General features: G+C 29.9%; 3 protein-coding genes across 3 annotated transcripts in view; 2 read left to right on the forward strand and 1 right to left on the reverse strand.

Annotated features, from left to right (window-relative positions):
• The first annotated feature begins 917 nt into the window (after positions 1-917).
• On the forward strand, positions 918-4632 carry LOC141526609 (TBC1 domain family member 31). The gene is given in 8 exon segments (XM_074241651.1): positions 918-1880; positions 1882-2410; positions 2413-2499; positions 2502-2600; positions 2603-2932; positions 2935-3070; positions 3131-3363; positions 4389-4632. Coding segments are annotated over 8 exon segments (2343 nt in total). The 5' UTR covers positions 918-1193; the 3' UTR covers positions 4631-4632.
• A 34-nt stretch (positions 4633-4666) lies between these two features.
• Positions 4667-12132, reverse strand: Aprt (adenine phosphoribosyltransferase). Its single transcript, XM_074241658.1, is given in 5 exon segments — positions 4667-5015; positions 5336-5414; positions 7017-7068; positions 7070-7249; positions 11937-12132. Coding segments are annotated over 5 exon segments (534 nt in total). The 5' UTR covers positions 12020-12132; the 3' UTR covers positions 4667-4875.
• A 3570-nt stretch (positions 12133-15702) lies between these two features.
• Positions 15703-27209, forward strand: part of Actbeta (inhibin subunit beta) — a 67235-nt gene continuing 55728 nt past the window's right edge. The window contains exons 1-2 of the mRNA XM_074241924.1: positions 15703-16017; positions 16243-16871. Of these exons, the coding sequence (XP_074098025.1) occupies positions 15722-16017; positions 16243-16871 (925 nt within the window). The 5' untranslated portion in view covers positions 15703-15721. The remainder of the gene's footprint in view (positions 16018-16242; positions 16872-27209) is intronic.

Raw genomic sequence — 27209 nt, forward strand, 5'->3', positions numbered from 1 at the left:
ATTATATAATCCAAGATTCTACTGAGTATAATTCAAATTATACGGGATATTTTTTGATTATATCCAGTGTAATCTTACGCGATATAACCAGAAAAATAACTTGGTCAAATCGGAGATCACACTGAGTATGAGTATAATACAAAAATAATTTAGTATAATCTGGATTATATCTGATATTATCTGAAATTTTTTTACCACAGATTACACTGGGTATAATATAGGAGGATATGCAGTGTCATTTTGTTCTTTCCGTGTACCTCATCTAATTCCTTAACTTAATTCTTATTATTATAATTATTATAAACATATTATAATTTATAAAAACTAATTCTAAAATGCTCACTTAAATTTATAAAATCTATAAAAATTTACTTTAATTTATAAAAAAAAAATAATTTATAAAATTGCTCATTATTAATGTACTAGTACTTTACAGCCCTTAGGGAACAGTTGTTCTAGGGTCGATTGAATTAAATAAATAAATAAATAAATAAGAAATAATAGAGGCTTAGGTAGTGATTCATATGAACATAATCAGCTGAGTTTATAGTGCGTTACATAAATTGATTGACAGTGTTTAACAACTTGACAATTTAGACACGATAAAAGAAAAATTGAAAAATTGGATATTAGCAGATATCTGAATGTTTTTTCGGTTTTTGAAATCTGATAAGGGTCAATTTTTCAATCGGGGATTTAATTTTGTCCAATGTTAAAATACATCTATATACAGATATACTTGGAAATAATTATTTATGATATTTAAGTTAACTGTCACTTGATCATTTTTTAATTTTATTTAATGAAAATTAATTTAGCTGACATTTCAAAATTTTTAGAAATTTTTTTCGAAAAATTTCAATTAAAAAATTAAAAAAAAATTGCACATGTAAAAAACTTGAAAAATTATAAGTGCAATCTTTAAAAATTATTTTTAGTTGTAATTTAATTAATAAAAAAGTCAAATTAGGAGTTGGAAAAATTTTATGTGTAAAAGCGCTCTACTACACTAACATGCATTTGTCTGCAAGTTTAAACACTAGAGGTCACTTGCTTACGGTTTGTTGACTGCTGTCAAAACAAAAACAAACCCGGTAAAAAAGTGTCATTATTATTAAAATGTTAACTAATATTTGAATCAATAGTATAAAGAAATAATTACAGTAGTTAGGAGATAAGAGTATGAATTGATAATGCCTGCAAAAGGTAATAAGTTGACAAAAATAGGGAAAGATATTTTCAAACTAGAAGCAGATAATCCAAAACGAAAATGTTTACAACGACTAGATTTTTCTCAATTTTGTTTTGATGGATCTGAAGAACGTGCTGCAGCTATTGATTTAACCGGATATTTTTATTTCCTATTATTAATTAACAATGACTGGATTGTAAAAAAATTCATCAATGTCGGTCTATCGACATTCGTCGCTTTTAATCCAATTGACCAGAGCGAGGTTATCATCGGACTAGCATCAACAGATTTAAAGATAGTCAAATTAAAGCAAGTATTTAATGACCCAGAATTAATTGAAGATTATTATGTATTGAAAGGACATCAGTTGGCTCCTACACGGATAAGTTTTTTCAAAAGTTATTGCTTCTCTGTTTCAAGATCCGAGGCGATAATATGGGACTTAAAATCATTTGTTAAACTTCATCAGCTGCGCTTAGAACCTGGCGAGGGTGGTATACGAAAAGCATTACTATCACCCACTGGTCTAATAACAGCTATTTATGAAAATGATACTCTGCAAGTTTGGCCGTTTGAGCAATTTGACTTGGTCAATAAAATTTCGCTGTCTGAGTACGGTTTGAATAACACAAAAGATATTATTTTTACAGAGAATGGACGAGCAGCCTTGATTTGCGGCGGAAAAAAATAAAATAATTATCTTCAATACAAAAACATGGTCGGTAATTAAAAATTTTGAATTTTCAGAGCATTTCAGTGGCATCAAGAGGCTTCAAATTGTGCCGTTACCACTTGACGGTGGATCTAATAAAATTATTTCTGTGCTGTTTGACGATGGAACGTTCAATTTTTTCGATATTAATTTGAAATCATTTGTTGAAGTCACTGATCATGTTGCTCAGGGTGTCCGTAAATTAAGTGTTTCACCCCATGGTCAATGGGTTGGATTTATTCAGTACGACGGATCGTTGGTCATCAGCTGCTTTGATCAACTAATGAAACTAACCGCGGAAGTTACGAAAATAAAACCGACTGTTAATTCAGCTTCTTTAAAAATTAAAACTCATACTATTGATCAACACTTGAAACACGTTGAAAGGAACATCAAAGATAATTTAAAACTCGACAGACTTTTGCCTATCTTGAAAGAATATGGAGAATATCCTGAGCGTTATCGTCCGATTATTTGGAGGACAATTTTAAAATTACCAAGTAATAAAAAGCTTTTATAGGAATTATTAGCAAAGTCCCAACAGATTCAACAATTAAAATGTTGGATGATTATAAATTAGCAGATAGAACTAAAAATCATTGCTTGCATTAACTGTTGATTGGCTTGTTCAATTTTGTCCAATGTTTTCACAGTCATTATTTATACCAGAGTTTATTTTCCCGTTTATTATAGTTTTTAAAAAGATCATTTGCTTGCGTATGAAGCTGTCTTGACAGTTATTTTAAATTACTGTCAAAAATGGTTCGAGTATCATCCATTTCCGCCTTTAAATATTCTTGGTATTATTGAAAATATCTTAGCTGAAACTGATTCAGTATTACTGAAATTTTATTATGACAGAGATATAACGTCGACTACTTACGCTTGGCCACTTCTTCAGACAGCTATGAGTGAAGTCTTAACGGGCAATGAATGGCTCATTCTTTGGGATCATCTATTGTCATTCAGAAAACCAACGTTATTGTTGATATGTGTTGTTGCTTACAATATTTGTTCAAGGCGTACTATTTTATCCTTTACGAAAAAGAAAGAATTGAAGAATTTTTCAGACAACCTGGAAAAATTCGTGTTAAAGATGTCATAAAAGTTGCTTTACGAATTGATCGTGAGATTTCGGATCGAAATCATCCTGCACAATATCTCAAGTAAGAAGTTTTGGTTAATTATTTATTTACTATTGAACTAATTGTGATTGATTATTTCAGAGATACATTTTGTAAGTTACCACCTGATGGACCGTACCCAACATTTTTGTGTGAAGAATATCCAAAGTTTATTATTGAAGATAGAGAAAAAATGAATGAATTGATTAATTTAAAAGATGAGGAGTTTAATTTGCGTAGAAAACGACAGCAAATTTCGGAGATAGCTGAGAAGAAAAGATTGAATGATGAAAAGGAGAGTTTTATTAAACAAATTCAAGAACAAAGGCTACGAGGTATTACTAAAGAATATTTTTTTAGTTATTTTTAACAAATCGCGGCCCAAATGCCAAAAGTGTGTATTACAGCAGCTAGATAGGGTTTTATGTCAAAAGGGCGAATAAAAAAATTTTTCTTCGCCATTCAACTTAGAATTCCTCAAAACGTAAAGATTTGTCAAAGAAAAATTTTCAATGTACTAATGCCAAAAGGGCATGTCTGAAAACGTACGGCTTTTTGGCTTTAGAAAAGTTTAGCCTAAAGCCAAAAGAGCGTATAAAAAAACTTTCAATTTTGTCTGAAATATAAAATTTAACTCTAAAAATTAAATTCAGATCATTTAATATTATTGAATTTCGCGCCTCTGACTCAGCAACCATATTAGATATTGCACCTGTTTTTTTTTCTTTTTCAATTAAAATTATAAACAGAATTCGTATTAAAATTGTAATAAGGTAAAAGACCCAATTATTAACACTGGCCTAGTTGTTTGACTCTTGCAATTTTATTCTAATTAAAAAAATCAAATGTTCTCAAAAACCAATTTTCTTAAAATTTATAATTCAAAAATTATATTTATTAATTTATTAGAGTTGATTTATTTTTTTTTATTAAAATAAAATTGCAAGTGTCAATAATTAGGTCAGCGTCAATAACTGGGTTTTTTTTTACTTTAATAACTTTTAAAAATACCTATTTGTAATTTAATAATCAATATATATATTTTAAATTCTGCAGCAAAATTAGTAACATATAAATCACAATTCAAAGCAATCGGCAAAAAAATTATGCGCCCTTTTGGCTCTAGGTCACTAAATTTTCAATGTCCTAAAGTTAAAAGGGCGTATAATTTAAAACATACGCTCTTTTGGCTTTGTAAATTTATTTCTTTATTTTTAGAATTAGAAAGTGTTCATAAAGCGATTAGTAAAAAAAAATGGTTACGCTCTTTTGGCACTGCAAAGCTAAAAGGGCGTATAAATTGATATGCGCTTTTTTGGCATTTGGGTTTCGAAATATTAATTTAATTACTATTATTTAGAACAGCGACGGTGTTACGACGAACAATTTCGAGTATCTGAAGCTTTTGCTGCTAATGAACGCCAAAAACTCTATCGACAAATGCTTTTAAGCGGAAGTACAGATGTTACCAGAGTTAACTCTGCAAGTAATAAATCTAGTTCAAGATCAAAAATTAAATCGTATCATGAACTAAAAGATGATGTGGATACACTTGAAGAAGAAATCAGACAGTTTCTGAGAACTATTAAGCGTAAAAGATAGATTGTCTTTGATACTATTTCATTTAACTTTAAGATAAATAAATTCAGTATTTTATTCATTTGAATAATTGGTACAATCTTAATTGATTTGGTCAGTTTAAAATTATATACTTCATATAAAGAGACAATAAAAAATGATATAATATACAATATACTCACAATCGAGTACAAGCTATGAAGTAATAATTTTTCAATTATGAAAATATTTATGTTGGAATGGAAGTTTGGAAGATTTATCACATTTTTTTAGTTGTACTGAATCAATGAAAATACAGGTACAGATAATTTCGATCGTCCATTGAGTGAATTTAATTCCATTAATACAAGGCATTCAACAACTTCTGCCCCAATTGATTTTACTAATTTTATTGAAGCAGCCATAGATCCTAAAATACAAAAAAATATTTATAAAAATTAGATAATCATTTTTAGTTATAAAGCGAATAATCATTTTAAAATATTGTTAAAAATATTTATGATTTTGATAAAAGTTATGGACGACTTATTTTACCAAAATATTTCATCTCATTTATACAGTTTTGATTCTACGATAATTTATAATATTCGTCTGATTTTAAACTACTTTTTATCGCGTCATTTAAAAAATTTGAATTATTTTATTTTTAAATAATCTTTAGTAAAAATATTCTCAGTTTATAAATGTCAATTTAATTTAAAGAAAACGTTAATTTAATAAACGTGTTACCTCCAGTTGCTAATAAATCATCAACAATCAACACTCTCTTCCCACTGCTTATACTGTCTGTTTGGATTTCCATCGTGGCCTGTAAAGTATATTATAATTATTATTATAAATTTGAAACATAAATATTGTGATAGAAATATTCATTCCATGTCATGTACAAATATTTTTCGGTTTCTGTATTTAAATACTATATCAAATTGTATATATTCAATGTGAGTGAATATTTGAAGAAATAATCATCTTTAATATAAAAATATTTAATTTTCCTATTAAAGTTGTTTCTAATAATATTTTTCCAAAATATCAATTTTTGTATTTTTAAAATTAACAATAATTTAAAAAGTACATTAATATTCTAATATCTATTCTCAACGATTTTATTTTGATAATCTTTATTTAAAAAAAAAAAAAAAAAAAGACGTTTCTACTTAAAAGCGTTAAATGTAATATGTAAGACTGAAAAATTTACTTTAATTCCATTTCGAATTGTCTTTTTTTTTTTTTTTTTTTTTTTTTTTTTTTTTTAGGGTACTGTTTTATCATTCATGTGTTGTATTATATTGTTTATGATGATCGAAAATGAGTGTATCACGTGATTTTAAAACCTTGACAGTAGAAGCTAACTAAACTAATTAATGATCCGCATTTGTAGCATGCAAAAATGGAGTTGAGCAATTTCTTGATAAATACACTGAGAAAAAAATACTTTTACTCAATTAACAATTTTTTGGTTCAAGAAACTCGATGATGATCAAATATTCTATTATTATTATTATTATTATTAATTATTAATTATTAATTTCTGAAGAGAAGAGCATCAATATTTATATTTGGATAATAGATAAGTAAGAGAAAAGCTTTATTTAAATTAAGTAAAAATTATTTCAATCAATTTAACAAGTTTTTGAGCTAAGAATCTATATTCTTGAAAATTTTCAAGAAAATAAATACTTGTATCAAGAAAATTTTCTTAATAAAAGTATTTTTTTTTTTTTTATTAGTGTATGAGGTATGACTACATTTGTTCAATCGTATTGAATAAATTACAAAGATCAGAAGAAAATAATTCGGCTGATTGTTGGTGATGAATTTTTAATGAAAATTTAAGTGTCTTCAAATACAAGTTAATTTGAATTTTACTATTCACAATCAAATCAGTGATACCTAGTTTTTTAAGAGAGACTTTTTAAAAACTATTTTATAAGCATTTTTAAGACTAATAATTCTATCATAAAATTATAATAGAATACAAATAATTAATATATTATAATAAGCAATATTTAAATACTGTAAACGTTGTTACTCTATAAAAGTTATCAAACATAGAGTTGGAGAATTGATAAGCTTGTGACTCTTGGCTTTTAATATTTCTACTTGATAAATATTTATTTACTTACTCTCATAGTGTACATGAATAAAATTATAAATAATAAATAATATTGAAGTTAGCAGTCAGCTGTTAATTTAAAAAATTTTTTTAATAAATCAATTACAATAAAAAAATGCTTCTGAAAATTTTCACTTGTAATTTTTATTAATTTTTACATGTGAAACTTTTTAATTTAATTTTTTTCATAATAATTTAATTGCTATAAATATCTAAAAAATTTTTGTATCTGTCAACTTCAGTGTTATAATAATAAACTTATAAATTTAGAAAAATTGTAAAAGAAATATTTACCTCGCCATACTCCAAAGTGTAACTCTCACGTTTGACATTTCCCGGTAATTTCCTTTTTTCTAATTGGAACAAACGGTTTGCCTAATTCAGAGCTTATAATTGGTCCTAGAAGAAATCCACGTGAATCTAAAGCCACGATTACATCAATTTTTTCCAAAGATCTGACATGATTAATTATCAAATCATTCATTGCACGCATAGCTGTAACATTTTGATACACTCCAAAAATATCCCTATAGGACAGTCAGCAAAAAAATTAAAATTAATATTTATATTAGTTCTATTGATAAAATCATACTGAAGTTAGCGGTGAAAATTAAAAAAATTTTTTTAACAAATTAATTACAATAAAAAAATGCTTCTAAAAATTTTCACTTGTAATTTTTATTAATTTTCACATGTGAAACTTTTTATTTATTTATTTATTTATTTAATTTGAATGCCAAGGCAATAGCCGAATGACAAAAATACAAAAATATAAGAATATAAAGTACATGTAAGAATACAAACATATCTGAATAAATATTACAACAGTATTTAGATTTCGCTAACAGGATAATGAAAAATGATGAGAAATGAAAATGAAAACAGTCAAAAAAAAAAAAAAAAGAGAAAATTTAAGAAAAAATTTAGGAAATATCATCAAATAAGCAGAAAAATTTTCTGAAATTCCAGTTTAGCTGAAGAGTAGGCAAGAAGTTTGAAAATCGTTTACAGACTAGGTTTCGATTTAAATCTAAAGCTAAAGCACTCCAAATTTTAACGATTTGAATCATCTCCGGTGAAGCCGGGAATCAAGTTCTCCTTAAGCTCAAGATCATGGAAGAATTTATATGCTTTTGTCTTGAAAGTGTCTATGCTAAGTGCATTGATGACGTCAGGTGGCAATTCTCTCCAGAGGCGTATCGATGAGACCAAGAATGAATGTTCGTAGGAGGTAGTTGAGAAATTAGGAATTTTAAAAGTGATATTGTTCTGTCTGGCAGCCACTCTCTCGGAACGTCTAATATCTGGTGACTCTTCGACAAACATGCTTCTGAGGAATTTAGGTTCACCAGAGTTAAAAAGTTTGTACAGAAAACAAGCCAAGAAGTAGTAACGCTTCGATTTGACTGTGAGCCACTGTAACGAGCGTCTGTGAGGTGTTATATGCTCATCACGTTTCAGGTTGAAAATAAATCTTATGCCGTTATTTATCAAGCGTTGTAACTTGTAATCTAACCTTTTGGATGTATCGATCAAGACCAAAGAGCAGTAGTCAATAATTGGAATAACCATTGCAGCGACCAGCAATTTCCGGGTTGAGGTAGATAGTATATTCTTCCTATATTTTAGGTTATTTAGAGTACCATAGACCTTTCGAGAGATTTGTGAAACATGAAGATCCCAGGAAAGATCTGCTGATAAATAAACACCCAAATGTTTAGTTGAACTAACATATGGGATAACGTTTCCATCTACAATTATTTCAGGAAGATCACAACCCTTAAGTAGCTTCAATTTCCTACTACGTCCTAGAATCATCACTTTAGTTTTCCCAAGGTTGAGTTCTAGACCCACTTCCTTTGCCCAATCGGCCACTGCTTGAGCATCAGTATTGATTTTATGTGCTGCATCGTTTAGTTGGGAAAAATCAAAATGATAGTATGCAGATTTGTCGTCAGCAAAGAGGCCATATTGACAAAATTTCAGCCGTTTCGTCACTCCATTAATCATGATGAGGAAGAGAATGGGGCCCAAAATAGATCCTTGAGGAACACCTGAAGTAGTATTTATGACATCAGATATAGAACAATCATAGTTTAGAACTGCTTGTGATCGGCCAGTAAGATACGATAGGAACCAAAGAATAACCTCAGTCGAGAAACCTATTTGATACATTGTCACAAATAGCACTTCTGGTTTAACATAGTCAAAAGCTTTTGAGAAATCAAATAAAATGAAGTAGGTTAATTCGTCTCTGTCAATAGCTTTGCGAACATCATCAGTCAAGCGGAGCAGGGCTGCTTGAGTACTATGATGCTTCCGAAAACCAGATTGATGTTCATCAATGATATTATTCGATTCAAGATAATTCGTAAGCTGATTTGCCAATATACGTTCAAATACTTTGGCAAGATGGGATACATTGGCTATAGGTCTAGTGTCTGACATAGACTTTGGTGCACTTATTTTATTTAGAGGAACAATATAGACCAGCTTCCAGGCATCAGGAAAGACGCACGTGTCAATAGACCTATTGTAGATGTTCATGAGAAAAATCGAGATCTGTGGTAGATGATCTTTCAGCCATTTGAGATCCAATCCATCAGGGCTTTTGCCTTTGGACTTCTGAACAGTAATTTGTAAATTCTTTGTGACATCTACAATATCAATTTTGGACCAATTAAATATGCTATTTACTTTTCTCTCGGTAACTGATGATAAGTCCATTACGAACTCACGAGAACAGGAAGGATGTTTCTTTAAGATATTGGCATAGAAATTATTTAAAGAGTCAGCATTAAAGCTGTCCAAAGGTGAAGAGCTTTTAGATTTAACAATACCCAAACGCTTAAGGGTTGGCCATAAGTTTGTATTACTGCTGGTGACATCGAGAACTTGTTTGAAATAAGCATCTCGAGCAGAGGCCAGTTCGAATTTCAATTCCTTACGTTTTATCTTGTACTGAGCAAGAAGGATTCGATCTCCAGTTCGTCGTGCTTTTTTATATAGATTATCACGTTGCCTAAATTTGTGCCTTAACTCATTAGTTAACCACGGACTGCTTGGACGACTCAATTTCCTGACGACAAAAGGAGCAAAGCTATCTAAGACTGATGTAATTGCGTTGATGAAATGTCCAACTAAGCAGTTTGGATCCAAACCATCGAGGTTAGCATTAGCAAAATTCAAATTTCTATTTAAATCATTCGTAAGAGCTTCATGATCACAGTGTTTGAAATCTCTGAACTTGACTGTTTTATCATATTTTGGTGCCACTTCAAATTTATATTTGCAGCATAAATAATTATGACCACCTATGAAAGGCATTTGAGACTTAGAATAGCTTTCTAATTTATCACTACTATCAACAATAATGACATCCAGCCACGAGTCAACTCCAGAAGAATGAAATGTAGATCCATATGGTATGCAATAAAGTCCCGAGTCTGCAATGAAAGATTTGAGGTGATTTGATGAACGATCAGTTTTCATAAGATTGCAATTCAAGTCACCCATGATGATAATATTTTTATATGATGGATAAAATTTGGCAAAATGTGTAATGAAGCTATCTAATAATAAACCCTGTGGTCTTCTGTAAATAGCTGAAAGAAGTATGCGACATCCAGATGATGATAGAACATCAATTAACATGTATTCAGGATGATTGATGTCATCAGTTTCAGATGATAATAATAATTTCGATTTTAGAGAATTATGTATTAGGCATGCAACGCCTCCACCTCTGATGTAATGCCCATTTAAGTTTATCAATCCACGGTCACGACGCAAAATTACATAATCCTTTAGAGCAATATGACTATCAGGAGTAAGCCAGGTTTCAACAACTGTAATTATGTGTGGCTTTAGCTCGGTAACTAGAGCTTCAAATTGGGCTGTATGGGCAGAGAAACTATTTATATTTAAGCTCAGAATATTTATTGATGACATAGTGACATTACTTTGACATGGTAATTGCTATTCAAATTTGTCTAAATCTGCTTCAGAGCAAATTAAAAACTTAGATGAATCATCGTCCTTTTTTGCAAAAATTTTTCCCTTATATACCCAAACATATTTGTACTTGCATTCCTTGGCTTTTGCTTTTGCAGTTTGTAATAGTCGATAAACATGACCATCAAGAAATTCATTGATATAGATTTGTTTCCCTGAAGCAGCATTGCAACTAGACTCGAAAATGTTTTCAATTTCAAGCTTCGGTGAGCGACGTTTTCTGTTAATAATATGCTGACAAATATCCGATGACTTTAAATGCAAAACGAATGAACGCGAGGTTTGCTTTTGATTAGAGACACCTTGTTTCTTTTTGGTATTAAACTCACGAATGTTCAAAATGTCTGAGGTAAGATTTGCGACTCCAAGTTTATCAAAGACTTGATGAACTATCTGCTCTGGTGACTTCTCGACAACAATACTATCAGGAACACCAGATAACAATAACTCCGAAGATATATGCTGATTTACTATCTGGTTGTGAGATGAGACACCAGCCATGCTATCAACCTTAGCCTTTAATAAGCCAATAGACACTGAATTTTCATTGCATTTAATCGAATTAGCCCTTAATTTATTATTTATCTCACTTATATCTTGTTGTGTTGATACCTGGATTTTGGATATGTCAGCAAGTGATTTATTGGCAATATCGAGATTATCGGATAAAGATTTAATTTTGTTGGTATTCAGCTCCATCTTAGCAGCTAAACTTTTGATTTCGCGACTGTGATTATCGAGACTGTTTGCGACATTTTGAATACTTGTACTATTTTTGAACGACATATCAAGGAGGAGATTCAATTTTTCATCTACACTGAAATTTGCCCAGTTCGATTTAGCTTCATCAGGTTTTTTGTCACTTAAATTTCCTTCCGTTGAACTTCCACCAGCTTCATTAGATAGATTAGATAGATTAAAAAAATTAAAATTAATATTTATATTAGTTCTATTGATAAAATCATACTGAAGTTAGCGGTGAAAATTAAAAAAATTTTTTTAACAAATTAATTACAATAAAAAAATGCTTCTAAAAATTTTCACTTGTAATTTTTATTAATTTTCACATGTGAAACTTTTTAATTAATTTTTTTTTTTAATAATTACATTATTATAAAATTTTTAAATAATTTTTAATGTCTGTCAACTTCAGTGTCATGTGATAAAATACAAAAAAAAAAAAATAATTCTTGTACTTACTTATAAATTATTCCCTCTTTTGGAAAATTTACATACGTCTTTACAGCGTCTTTGACGATCTGCAATTTGTCATTATTATCCATTTTTTTTATTTTTATTTAAAAAATAAATTAAAAGTATAATGGTGATAAAAAAAAATTAAATAAAAATTGACTTCTTTGATATATTACATCATACTAAACGAATTGATATTTTTATTTATTATAAAGACAAAAAAAAATTCCAATTCAAACTGCCATCTATAAAATGTAATTGTAAAATTTACTATTATTTTAAATCGAAAAATTAGAAACATAATTTTTCAACTGTTGATCGAATACTTATTCTTTTTATCGACACACGAGTGATTTCGATAAAGTAGATTTACTAATACGCAAGCAATTTAAATAAACTCTTTTACTTCTATACTAGAATTTAAATTTGCGCGCGCCTTGACTACAGAGTTTGCATATATTTTCATGCTTATGATATATTTGACCAATCACGTTACGAATATTTTGCTTACATGATATATTTTTATATTTTTCATTCATCTAAATTATAAGAGTGGGTTAAATAGAATTCAAATTAGCGCGCGCCTGAGTTTAGGATTTGCATAAATTTTCATGCTTATGATATATTCAACCAATCACATCACTAATAAATTGGTTTCACATACATTTCATCTCAATTTTATATTTAGGAGGATTATTGATTATGAGAATTGTTTTATTTTTATTTCATCAAAAAGTAATGAAATTAATTAACATAAAACAAATCTAAAATAGATATTTATGTCATAATCCCGTGAAGTGGCGGTTTTCCGACAGCGACGATATTTCGATATGAGCTTAAAGTTTGCAGCGGGAAGGTCCGAAACGGGCGTAATTTTAACGTCCGAGGCGTAGACGAGGACGGAAATTTACGCTCGTTTTCGAATATTCGCGTCACAATCATTAAAGCGAATATCGAGAAAAAGTCGTTGTCAAAATCGCCACTTAACAGCCGAATGACATACAATATTTTTTGTTATTATCGCTTCATAAGTTTAACTTTTGAGGGATAGGAGGCAAATAATGACGCATATAAATTTTATGAAGTTTCACAAGGGCAACAAAACTTAATTTTATATTAATTATCTTTTTATCAATATTTTTATTTATGGCGTGGTTGTTATTTTATTAATATTAGGTCCGCTTCATAATAAACTGCTAGCAGAGAAATACTTAGCGTCACTTAATAGTAACTGTTCAAAATTTACTCACAATCATTGGTCAGTACACTAGAATGTGACTTTTTTTTTTACAATCTCTCTCAATTTCGTCTGGGTGTACTCGATAAGTTTGTAAAAAAAAGGAGGGGGTAAAACTTGACGGCCTACGCCGTGAAAAAAAGACGGTATGTTAGGAGTCTCTAGAAAAGAGTTCCTTTACGGACGCCACCCAGCACTCAAAAGTTGAACTTTTCGAGCGAGTATAACAAAAAAATTTTTTTTTTTTTATCGCAAGAACATTCTTAATCTACAAAGCTGAAGCGCAAAGCGACAAGATGCGCTCTATAATGGCTTCAGCTTTATTTCTTATGATAAAATTCATCCTAGTCTAGCAAAATTTTAAAAACTTTCCTGCGATTAAAACTCCGTAAAATTTAAACCAAAAATGGGGGATGATAAAAAATACTTTCTAAACACCAATACAAACGGTTATTTAAATAAGCGTGAGAAATACCGTAAAAAGTATTAAATACGATGAAAGAAGATTGTTTTATTGCTAGACATGAGAGAAAGATCAAGTAAGGATACTAAGATGGAACCTTGGTAGAATCCGGCGCCTCTTTTTGCACAGCATCACCACGTGGCATTCGGCCAACTACCGTCTTCTGATCAATATGCTTACAACTATACTTCTCTCACTCTCATCTTCTAGCCTTATACTCTTCTATATTAATTCAATCCTCTGTATAATATTTTCACTACACAGCGGTTGCTATTATTTTTCCCTTCTTACTCTTAATACGTACATAGTTCTTCTCCGCCTCTTTACCCGCAAATATTATCAAAACTCAGAGGACTGAGTGTTATCCTCCATTACCACACCCTTTATTAATTGCTTGATTTTTTTTCTCGTGTCTGGTATTTTTCCTAAAAAATTTAAAAAAGTTTTTATCATCAACATTACTAAACACTGCAATTAATTAAAATGTTTTTTTTTTTTTTTTTTATTTTAAAATTAATGAGCATGCAACCCTCGAGTTCCGAGTTGTTGTATTGCAAGTTATAGGATAAATAAAATGATAATGAGGGTTGCCGGCAGTGACACGCAAAAGCCACGTGGCAATTTTTGATTCTGTTCAATTTCCACCAGGAATGTCCAGTGGTGACCGTTACCTTACCACCTACAGGCGCATGAAGGTATTTTATTGGAGGTGTAACGTTCTGCGCAAGTGTCAAGGATCGTTCTATCCAAATGCAACGGAACCAAATAGTGGATATGCGTGCGCCGGGCTTGCAGAGAGTATCAGAGAGTGCATATACCTTTAAAAAGCGCTATAGCACAAAAGTATATAAAATGGGAAGGAAAAACGGGAGTTGCGGGAGGGGTTGCTAGAAAAGGATACACATGTTGTAACTCTGCGTATTCTACCCTTTCCTTATCACTCAGGTCTGACCGTATATGCAATGGAAGTATATACATGAATTAACGTTGGAGATTTGAGTTAGTCTGGTGGTATCTTACATGTTACATGCTACATGCTACATAATGTAAATGAAAGAGATAGAATTTATATTTAAAGAGGACCTGAAAAAGAGAGAAGAAAATAAAAAAGGAGGAGGGCTCAAGGTGGAGGAGGAGAGAAACTCTGTCTGAGAAAAAAGGAGCAGAAGCAGACAGCGTCGAAGTTATACTAGCTACACTAGTTACGCTACGCTAGCTTACAACCTATAGCGTTGTGGGTGGGTGGATTGTGGTGGTGGATGCCCCTTCAGTGTCCGGCGCGCCTCCGAGAAGCGTGCTTCGGTTTTCCAAGAAAGAAAATCCTTTTTTCCGTAGTGAACGCTGTTAACAGGAGAGTGAGTAAATTTTGTAAAATAAAATTAAAAAAATTAAAAATAAATAAATTTATATAAGAAAAAAAGAGTTGTTTGATTATTGATAATTACACCAAAGTGCCAAGACAAAAACATTTTTTTAAAGTGGTTTAAAAAGTATTATTTGTCAGGTGGGTGTTTAATAATAATTACATACCATGTGGAATCACCCGAATGTTAATTCAGAGTGTTGGTGATACTCGTTGAGATAAGCAGTAAACAAAATATATATTGGAGATTTGTTGGCGAATAGACACCGGTGTCTCCCCGGTGAACTGGCGCGGGAGTACATAGGTTTTTTTAAATGCTGCATAGTTCGGGTGTTAGGGCAGGTAGTGAAGCCTTAGTAAGTCACAGAAAGTGCCCTAGGAAGTCTCGTCGGCCTTAAAAGGGCTCTGGGAGTCTCTATTTTATATTTTACCTTTTAGTTTGATAACCAGTAGCTGTCAGTAGTAGTTGTGGGGGTAGCAATTATTGTTGTTGTTGTTGTTATTGTTGTTGTTATTACTGTTATTATTACTGTAATATAAAGAAAAAAAAAAAAAAAAAAAAAAAAATTAATTAAAAAATATTATAAAAAAAGCACCCAAGTAAAAAGGGTCTAAGAAGCATTGGATTGGAAGTACTAGGAACAAATAGGGAATTAGTCCTGGTGAATGGCCGTATTTTGGAATCAGGAAGGCAGGACAACTAATCACAAGTCCGTGAGTCCTTGGTAATGGGGTGTTTAGGCGATGATGCCTTCTCCCCGTCGTCGTCCTCGAACGTCTTCAACGTTGTTGTCTGTAGCGTTACACCAACGTCCAAGCTTAGAATTCAAGAGAAAGAGAAAGTATCTGAAGAAGAGGATTACCACCACCAGCAGCACCAGCAGCAGCAGCAGCAGCAACAACAGCAAACTCAAGAAACAAGAGTTTCTGCTGGTAAAACCAAGTGTAACACCCACTGGAGGAAAAATAAACGTGTGGACAATAATAAAAGAGTGGTGCGAGGCTGGCGGAGAAGAATTTGGAGGTGACTCTCCGTCGAAATGCTTGAGGTACGTCCGTCGAGGACAAGACAATTGGAGGATAACGCCGAATTACACGGTGGTGAACACCTCCAACTGCTCGCTCGTGGACGCACAAAAAATAACAATAATAATAGTTCTACTACTAATATTACTACTACTACTACTACTACTACTACTACTAATAATAATAATAATAATATTAATAACAATAATCATAATATTAATAGTAATACTAATGATAATTTATTACCAAAATTATTGGTAAGATCCGACGGACCGTATTCATCTTCTAGCCTTCCTTTACTTCTCGTGCTTCTTATTAGCTGCTTGATTGTCTTGCCTAATTGTGCATTTGGACGTCAATCAGCGCACCATCATCGTACATGCCCTGGATGTCCGCACCAGCACGTCCACACAATTCATCGTAAAGAAATAGGACCAAGCCCTGATGATTTACGACTTGAGGCTATCAAACACCAAATTCTCACCAAACTTGGACTACGAAATCGTCCAGATGTCAATAAAACATTGGCACAAGTACCACGACATCTTGCTCTTGAAACACTATATCGTGCTGAAGCACAACCGTCACCTGACTATCCTGATATACGGAACACCTTACACGATAATAATAATAAACGTCAACATAACAATGATGAGTATGGACAATTTTTTTATGCCAGTGACGAATACTCCTATAATAGGAATGTCAACCAGGCCGAGGAGTCGATGACCGAGGGCGTGACATCCACCGAGAGTTTTAGAGAAAGTGGATACGAAGATTATCGGGGCACTGATGTCGAGATGGATGACTTTTACGCAAGAACCTCTGAAATTATCACTTTTGCAGAACCTGGTGAGTTTATTTTTTTTTTTTTCCATATTTATAGTATGTTTGGGTTCACAAAAATTTTGATTTGATAATTTTTTCTAACAAATAAATTATGACAAAAAAAAATTGACATTTAGAAATTTTAAAAAATTAAAAATGCAATTTTTTAAAAATACATTTTTGGAACTAATTTTTTTGTTGAATAAAATTTAAAAATTCTCTAATGACTGCTAACTTTAATCTCGTAAAATTTTATTGAAAATCTTTAAGTATTTTTTTTCGTTTGAAAATGATTAAAAAAAATGTTTAATGCCAAATTTTCGAAATTTTTTTCTTTCCAATTATTTTATTTGTGATGAAATTTAAGAAAAAAAATGTCAGAAAGAAAATGGTCCCAATTCCAAATAAAAAATTTAAAAAAAGTTGTCAAAAGTTTGCTATTTCCATAATAAATATTAAAGCCATAAAATGAGTAACAAAAGCTTAATGAACCAAGAACTATCTGAAATTATCCGGTATTACATATATAAAACACGACTTTACACATTCTCATAATACATGTGAGAGACAAGTCATGTGGCGCCGGTTAATTATTAGCGTCCGGCTTCTCTCAATGTCCGATTCCCCTTGTTTAACAGTATTTCACACTCTCTTACTTTTTCTGGTCAAGTCAATGCGTTTAATAATTACCTTGTCAATCAATCAATTAATTAATAAGCCTCTTTTACTCTTTTGCTCTTATACAAACATAAATTTAGTTATATTTATATTTATATGTGGGTATAAGTGTACATATGTCTATAAAGTATTGGATAATAAAAATGAGGACATGTAGAAAAATGTCAGTCACCATAGGGAGCGGCAGCAAAGCACCTTAGTACACCAAAGAGAGTTCAGAGTTGGCTAAGTTGGATAGTGGTTGTATAAGGGGCGGAGGACGGAAGTGGGATCGCAATGCGCCGGAACGACGTGGTCGGCGGCGATTCGAAAATCGTACGCGATGGTCGGCCGTTATAACTCGTTGGCTTCCGCAAATAAATATAGCGATGAGTCGTGCAACGGGGCCAGAACCGCGATAGTATAAAAGAAAACTAGTAAATGTAGAGAAGGGAAGAAGCCAACGGGGGTAGGATAAAAAATAAAATTTCCTTCCTTTTTATAATTTATATTATTTTTATTCTATTTTTAACAATTTTTTTTTTTTTTCCTCTAAGCAATAAGACTTACGATGATTTTTCGTTGACCAATCGCGCGATGTGCATTAAGTGTCATTAGTTTAACTGCTTAAACTACTGGGTTTTGTGCATGCCTATTTTACTTTTACGTACTTACACTTGTATATGTATATATATAAAATATGTATGTATATATGTAAAATAATAATAAGCAATGTTGGAATAATAAAAAAAGTTTTATGGAAGGTAAGTAAAAAGAGGGTCGAATGTTAAAGAAAGAGAATTTAATTCACGGTGTGTTTAAATGACGTTTGCGTGCGTAAAGTGGCCACAGAGTGGCTGCCACGTGGCCCTGGTAAACCATCACTGAGTCTCCCTCGCTTTAACGGATCTATAGTTCACTAACTCTATGTTTAACATTAAGGGTAACGCCGTAGATGCACCGCGAGAGTCATACATACGTAAGCTAATACGCTAACTGTAACCGGTGTTTACCGGAAAGATTTTTTAGCTCCATAAAACTCACTTCATTCCTCATACTTAAATGGTTTTAGTTAAGGGTTAGCGCGATATTATATGCCTGTAACGGTATTTTACAGCCTTTTCATTTCTTCTTTTAAGATTTAGTACTCGAGATTGGGAATAGTACTGAAGATTCGCTGTTTAGATTATTTTTAAATTTAGTTTGAATTTTATCGCCAAACTGGCTATTACCGGATGTTAATTATTATTTACAATTAAAATTTTTTATTTTACTTTCAAAAGTACTGATAATTAAATATATGACCACGCAAATACGCATACAGTTGTTTATTTTAATTTTTTTTATTCTTATATGGAAGTTTAAGAGCTAGACTAAGAAGAAAAATTTTCTTTCATCCATTTACAAGCAAGCCAAAAGTCTCGGTTGAAATTTTTTGGCTACTAACCAAAAATAATAAATTTCTTCACGTGCAACGATCTGCATGCCATATACTCACTTTTTATTTTCTCTGAGATACATATAATTATGTAGTATACAAGCGATATATTATTTTTAAAATTGATAAGATACTGATATAATATACATTTATATTTTATATTTTATAGATTTTATCAATAAAAATTTTTTTGTCACAGGACTTTTAATCTCAATACAAAATCTTTATTGATACAGTTAAAGAAAACTATACTTAATTTCATTCTTGGTTTAAGATGTGAGTGTGTTTTAAATTGCTCAATCGATCGAAACGCAGTTCGCAACATTCTAGAGAGTTCTGTTGCCCTTACATTTCGTGGAGATTCGGCATGGTACATTTTGAGAAATCTCAAAAATTAAATTTTCAAAAGAATGTTTTTTTGGAACAACTTTTGCACTGCTGCAGGGGAGGATGGGGCAAGACGGCCCACCTAAGCCAGTTTTTATTTTTTGTGGCTTTCTACTATCAAGTGGATTTACTCTCGTCCAACTTTGACTCAATTCACCGGAATTTTTGGAAAGTTCCAAAAAAAAATTTTTTTTTTGGGGCAAAATGGCCCACCTCCAAAATATGATGAAAAAATTTTAGAAAAATAAATTTTTGGTCAATTTTTGAGGTGGGCTTTCTGGCCCCAAGTGGGCCGTCTTGCCCCACCCTCCCCTATGGATTTTAACCTCGTTAAACCAATCGATATGCCAATTAACGTCGATTGCCGTAAAACGAATCAAAATCAATCAATTTGTTCGAGATATCGTAGTCGAAAAATTTCAAGAAAAGCTTTTTTTTTTTTTAATCAATTTGAAATTTTTGTCGGATAATTTTGCAGGTTATAGGTTGTCTTTTTGTACTTCAATACAGAAAAAAAGGTTTACTTGGGCCAAGAAAATATTTTTCTTCCTTATTATTTTCTTGAGCGAAAAAAAATTTTTTTTTGACACAAGAAATTTCACTTATTCCAACGAGATTAAGTCTCTTGCTTTAAGAAATACGTATCTTGATCTAAGAAAATTTATTTAAGTCAAGAAAATCTCCTTGTTTTGAAAAAATTTTGCCTCTTGCTTTAAAAAATTTAGTTCTTGATAGAAGTAAATTTTCTTGTCTTGAGAAAATTTCTCTCTTGCTCCAAGAAATTAAATATCTCGATAGAAGTAAATTTTCATTAATATTTTTATTGACTAATATGTCAAATAGGAAGATCAAATAATATTGAATCATTTTTTTTATTCAATATGATTAATTGCACGCCAAAATAATATAAAATGGGTATCAAATATTCAAGAGAAAAATTTTCTCAAGGTGATAAAATTTTTTTCTCAGATAAAGTAGGTGGCGCTGCTTCCCTAAAGTATCTAAAAATATTGATCAAATATAAAAATTTATTGTATCAAGTATTTATGATAATTTGAATTAAGAAAAAATTACTTCCACCAAGAATAGAATTTCAAGAAAAATTTTTACTTCGATCAAAAATTTTCTGGAGCCAAGAATTTTGTTCTCCAGTCAAGAAATTTTCCTTTCTTAAGAACCACGTTAAATTTCGTAAACTTAATCAAGATTGGTTAATTTATTCAAGAGAAATTGCTGTCGAAAAAAGTGTTTTTCTGACGTAACTTCGAAATTTCTTATTGTTGAATCATTTTGCAAGTAAAAAATGATTTTTTTGTGCTCAAAAGACTACGTTATATTTCGCAATCTGCACCAATAACGGTTGTAACCGCTATTAATAAGAACTTCATGGCAAATTCTATGATAAGTCTGTTTTTCTAATTAAAGAGTAAAATTCAAAGTCAAAGTGCTTGGCGTTTTTATAATTTTATTATCTCCGTGTATAATAATCATAGATATAGTCAGGAGTTTTTTTGCTGCAGCACGCGATTCATGTACTCAGTGTTCGCATAAACATCATGAATTCATGTTCCTGTTGATCTGAAGTGCTTGAGAAAATCTTGGCAAAAACTTTATGAAATCCCCTCATTATTGTCAACTATCATGTATATATTGCGTTCAGATAATTGCTTGCAATAAATCTATTCTAAGTATACATCTATGCAGTACCTGCTTGCACGATAAATTTTTTAAATGATCCTATTTTTAAGGTAAATATATTAATTGATAAATACGCAATTGAAACTATTATCAGTTTAAATTGAATGTAGATATAATGAAAGAATGAAAAATCCAAAATAGGACGGCGTTAGTGAAAAATTAATAATTAAAAAAAAACTCCGAGCTCAAAAGCACAACCAGTACTTATAAAATTTCGAGTTTAAAAATTTTGAACTGCGATATTTCCCGAACAAATTATAATCATAAAGATTCTAGAACCTTAAAGCAACTTGCTATGCTTATCTTTAGATAAAGATATCTTAATCGAATTAAAAAAAAAAAAAAAACTAAATTAATTCATAAATCATTAATCATTACTATTGAAAATTTACCCAATAATAAATAATGCTTTATTAATTTATTGATTGTTTAACAACTTTAGAACAATATAACTAGTTTGTTCTACTAGAAGGAACATTAGCGTAGTACTACACATGTAAGAATAATAAACAAAAGTTTGGAAAATCCAAAAGTACACGATTTATAATGCTCATTTAATCATGAATTATTAATAAAATGAAGAATGTGGAAAAAAAAATATATAAAACAGCTAAAATAGTATGATAATGGTGACAATAAAGTTAGCCGACATCTAAAAATTTTTAGAAATTTTTTTATTGAAAAAATTATTAAAAAAAAATTAATTGAAAAAATTTCACATTTAGAAAGTTTTAAAAATTATACGTGCAATTTTGTAAAAATACTTTTTTTAACCTACAATTCTTTCAAAGAATTAAAAAAAAAAATTTAACTAAATTAATGCATTTTTTCGTAAGTTAAAGTGTTTCCGGAGTTTCATACATGACGGACAGGAAAACTTTTTGACCTATTTTGATGTTTTTTTCTGTTTCTATTGCACTAAATAAATTTTTAAAAAGTATAGAATTAATCTCGATTTAATAATATTGACAATAGTATGCGAAATATCTTGATTCCGTGATCTAACAAGGCTATAATAATAAAAATAGTTGCCGAAATGAGGCGAAAAAATTTTTCAATCGTAAAGAACTCTCTGGTGCTTCGCATCATGGGTAGTGCAAAAATCACGTTACATATTCAAGTACTTGAGATTATCAGAGCTTATTTTAATCGAGAACTAAATTACAACTTGATAAATCTAAAAGCAATGTTACCTGAAAAATGATGACTGATTTGGATCAATTTTTATTATTTATGCCTTTGCATAAAAAACAAGATACTTTGGCTCAAGAATAATATTCTTGCTCCCAGATTGTTTTCAGGAGGAAGATTAGTTTCTTGATTTAAGTAAATTATTTTCTTGATATTAAACATTTTCGTTTAACAATTTAACAATTGAGTTTCATCTTTTTTACTCTTTGCACTCATCGAGAGAAACCGTGCCATCTTTGTCGCACTCACAACAGCAAAGCTATTACTTATTCGTGAATTATTTTTAAACAAATGAGAATTTCGTAAAAACGCTCTGCTAAGAAATAGATAATTAATTAATTTATTGAGTAGCAGAATTTTTTCTAAAATCTTGCTTTGTTTAGGAGAAATTCATGAGGCTATAATAGCTGCACGGAAAAAAGTAAACTGTTATATTCACTCGGATTCCGGTTAGTTTTTATAGTTTCAAACAGTAAAGCGGACATCGGGATGTCAAAAATGTAAATATTACAGAACTTAATGTAGAAAGTATAAAAGCCACAATTTATAATTTAATATCCAAAATAAGTAATTAGTAGTTGTCACTATAGTAAATAACGACTCTTTTATCTTTAAAAATTACAGTTTCAAACAGTAAAAATTGCCATTTCAATATATAGTCCATATTATAAAGAGAAGGGGAACTCAGATGAAAGAGAAGGGGGTCTTACTCTGGGAGAATTTAATATTTCAAACAGTAAAAATTATACTTTTAAAATATACATTTTACCAGTCTAAGCAAGTCAATAATTACAGTTTGATTTTTAGCGTTGCGTTTAAAATTTACCATTTTACTTTGTAAATATTGACGTTGCTTGTATTAGAAATTTACTAACTTTATTCTATACTTTTTACATATCATAACATCATTTTTTAGGTACGAAATGATAAATATTAAAGTCTGAATTCTTAATTATTATACTTTAACATTTTAGACATTTACATGGCGAATATTACTGTTTGAAATAGTATTTTCTTCCATGCAAAGAGTAAATTGTAAAGTTTAAATTGTAAATATTACAATGTGAATAGTAGAATCATGATTTTACTGTTTGAAGTGGTAATTTTTAGCAGTTGATCATTACTTATTATAAATCGACTGTTATTTATTACAGTTTACTTTTTTCGGAACTAACTCCTGACAGTTTCAAATAATTAAGTAAAGTGAAATTATTTTTCAATCAATATTTTTTTATTCTTTCATTTCAATTTGTTAGAGTTGGAAAAGAGTCAGTATGATTTAAGCACTTGATTGTAAATCTGATTTCGATTTTGATTTTGAATACGAAAAAAATGTCTGTGATTACTTGCTACTTTTGCACTAATATTACTTTGTTTATAGCTTTATTATTATTGTTATTATTATATCAGTTTCTTACTACCTATGTATTTTCAACAATTTTGTAATTATTTGGATTTGTCGTCAAAAAAAGAATTATCTCCATGATCAGTAAATAAATAAATAAATAAATAAATAAAATGTAAAATTTTTGGGACTATATAAGAAATTAAATCTTTTTACATACAAGATATATCTTACCCTGTTGCAAACGAAAAAATTCAACTAACAGCGAAAGTGGTATAACTCTTTTTGATGAGCGCGGTGCATTGAGGGTTCGATCCCTACCATATCTTGGGATTAATTTTCTTCATTTTTAAGCTTGTAAAAAAATAAATATTCTCATTTACTTCATGATCTGAATACATAATTTCTTAAATTAAGAAATCCTGTAGCGTTAAATGAAATTTTTTTTTTGGCTAATAGTGGTTGTTTTTCAGACGATTCTCGTCACTCAAACTTTATTATCCATAAAAGGAATAGAAATTAAAAAATGTCTGTCATATATGAATTTTAATGTTTCTATCCATTGTTGAAACTGTTTATGATAGGGTGTAACTCTTACATCACTCCATCAATTCTGAAGGGACATATTACAACTCATAAAGTTTATATGGGAATCTCTAAATCTATATAGATTTCACTCTATATATAGAGTAGTCGAGCACATTATGTGAATTTTTGTAGAAATCCATAAGATTTTCCACTTTAATAATTTTTAATAGAAATTAATAAAAATTTATGAAAATTCAATCAAAATTATTGAAGGAGCTCAAATTCTTACATTTACAAAATTTTACAAGAAAACACTGAAAATATAATTCAGGTGCAAATTAAACTGAAGTATGAGTAAGGTTATATAATTATAGGAAAAATTTTATTTACGAACATACATACATACATACATACACACATTGTTGGACGTCCAGCCGGAAATAGTCGCAACGGCTTCCTAGGATCCTCAAAACATGGACATCTGATGAAAACTCGCATTCTCAAAATTGGACCGAAATCAATAACTTCCTACTTTTAAAAATTATTAATTTTCGAAGCGAAAAGTTAAAAAATGGGCATTTTTGTGAAAAGAAATTAATTTGTTTGAAATTTTCAACAATTTTATTTCTCAGCTGAAGAAATTAAAATTTTTCTACCAAAAATTTTTACAGATTTGGGAAAAAACAATTTTGAATGAAAATTCTCAAGTTATTATCACATTTTCCGTAATATCGATAGAACTATCTTTTTATAAATATCGAAACTATTTCAATAATCTTCTTTAAATCGCTTTTTTATAAATCAGAATCCCCTCTATTGGTTCTCTATTAATAAGAATCCGGTAACTAGTATATTGTGAAAATGATTCATATTTCAAGGATTAAAAATATATATGGCTATATCGATAATGACTATATCACGCACTAATGCTAGAAGGGTTACTTAACGTATCTTAATGTGTACACCCCGAGCAAAAAAATTTTTTAACCAAAAATTCATGATTTTTTAGAAGATAATTGTCTGAAAAACAGTTAAAGCATCGAAGAATCTAATAATAATACAATTTAATTAATAAGAAATATAATTTCAGAAGAGTAAGAAGCCAGTAATGATAAAGAGTAGATAATTAATTATAAACGGAATGAATAAATGCTAAAACTTACTCTACATTAAAAAGTAGTATTTAAGCCATGGAAATCACAGTTTAAACTTTGAAAGTACGATAGCGAACTGCTCTGATCACTTTTAAAATTACGAAAATTAATGATTTATAACTCAAATCTTCTAAAGTTAATTTGTTACTATTTCAAAGATTAATTTTTGCCGTATATCCACTGGTTTAATAAATACATGCAATTTATAATTTATGGCTTATAGTAAAGTAATTTGGATTAAATTTGATTCAAATTCATTAGAAATAATTTTCAGTGTACCCTTTGAAGCAAATAATGCACATTGTTAAAAAAAAAAGATAATAACGGAAGGGTTTAAAAAATACGTATTTTATCAAAAAGTAAAATATAGAAAATTTTATCAAACAAGCTTTCAATTCAACTGCGACCGAAAAAACTAGTAAATTTTTGATAACTTGCGTTCTAATAATGTTGATAGAAGACATCTCTTCATATTTAAACCGTAGTCACTTGAGATATTTGAGATAATTAGATGTAATTTGGCATACATTTGTGGGATATTAATTAAAAATCTCATTAAGTTAAATGTGATAATATTTCAAATGTTTTTTTAAAATTGATACACATACTTAAATATTTAATAAAATTAATCATTTTTGCATAAATATAATTTTATTCAGTTCTGAATATTACGATTATTATTAAAACATCTAGCAAGATTTATTGAGAGTATAAAAGTTTGCACAAAGTTATTAAAAGGGAACAAAAATGACCTGATTTTATTTTATTATTGCAATTCTTAAAAGTCTAAATATTTCATAATTCATTTTGAAGTATGTATGTAGTTTTTTGAATTTTTAAAAGCTTTGAAACAAAATTTCTATAAACAAAAATCACTCACAATTTAATAAAAATTTTTAATTAATTCTAGTGAATTTATGTTACGTTTGCAATGCAATTATCAAAATTAAAATGAGTAGTAGTAATGAAGTGAAAATAATTAAAAAAAAAAGAGTATTCATTGGAAAACAATAATTTGTATTAAAAGTTTCTAACGTTTTAATCCACCCTTGTCTGTCTGCGTCACTCCCTCTCGTTGTTTAGTCCCCTCTGATTTTATTCGCGTCTGGAAAAAAAGAGAATCGAATGACGATTGAAGTATATAGAGGAGAAGTTGCCCTTGGGACATAAAAGCAAACCCCTCATGTATAACTGAGACTCTCGAATTCCCTCTCGATAAAATTCACGGTCTACTTTATCATGAATACAAAACTCTTTCCCTTTTAAATCTATTTGACGCTTCGATCTAACTTGATTCAATTATATTATGTTATATGTATAAACAATAAATTCGCTTACCAAAAATATTTTTTATTTTATTTTGTTATATGCGGGCGACGATGTGATAAACTATCGAGAGAGGCACCATTTCTGAGATTTCAAAAGAATTTTTTTCCTAAAAGATTTAGAGTTTTTTTTTTTTTTTTTATTATTTTTCAGTGTTATAATTCTGTTCCGTACAAAACTACTTTGGAAAAAAAAAAAAAAAAAAAAAAGTGTTAAAATTAAACAGAATAGATGGACAAGACATGAAAAAGAAGTATGAGAAAAAACTTGATAAACGTCCCGGTTTTATTTTTATTGTTGTAAGTGCAATACGAGAGTTGAGCAGGTTTACAAAACGTATAAGTCTTCATCCCTCTCCGTGTTCCAAGTGCGTCGTGTAGTATCGATTCTATAACAGAAGCTTCGATGTTTCTTGATACGCTTTCATGTTTTATTATTGTTATTTTTTAAATCTATTTTTATATATATATATAAATATCAGGACTTGTAAAATTACTGTTTTTTTCAAATCGTCTACGAAAATATGTTATAGTTTGTCATGCTCAAAGGTCCTTTTCGAAAAATCAGTTTAATCTAAAATTCTTTAAAGTTTCTCAAAGTTTTCAAAAACAATCGACAATTGAATTTTTTTGTCTTAA

The sequence above is a fragment of the Cotesia typhae genome, unplaced genomic scaffold (genome assembly GCF_013202065.1).
Source record: "Cotesia typhae breed Kobodo isofemale line unplaced genomic scaffold, CoteBio_Ctyphae contig_36, whole genome shotgun sequence".
Lineage (NCBI taxonomy): Eukaryota > Metazoa > Arthropoda > Insecta > Hymenoptera > Braconidae > Cotesia > Cotesia typhae.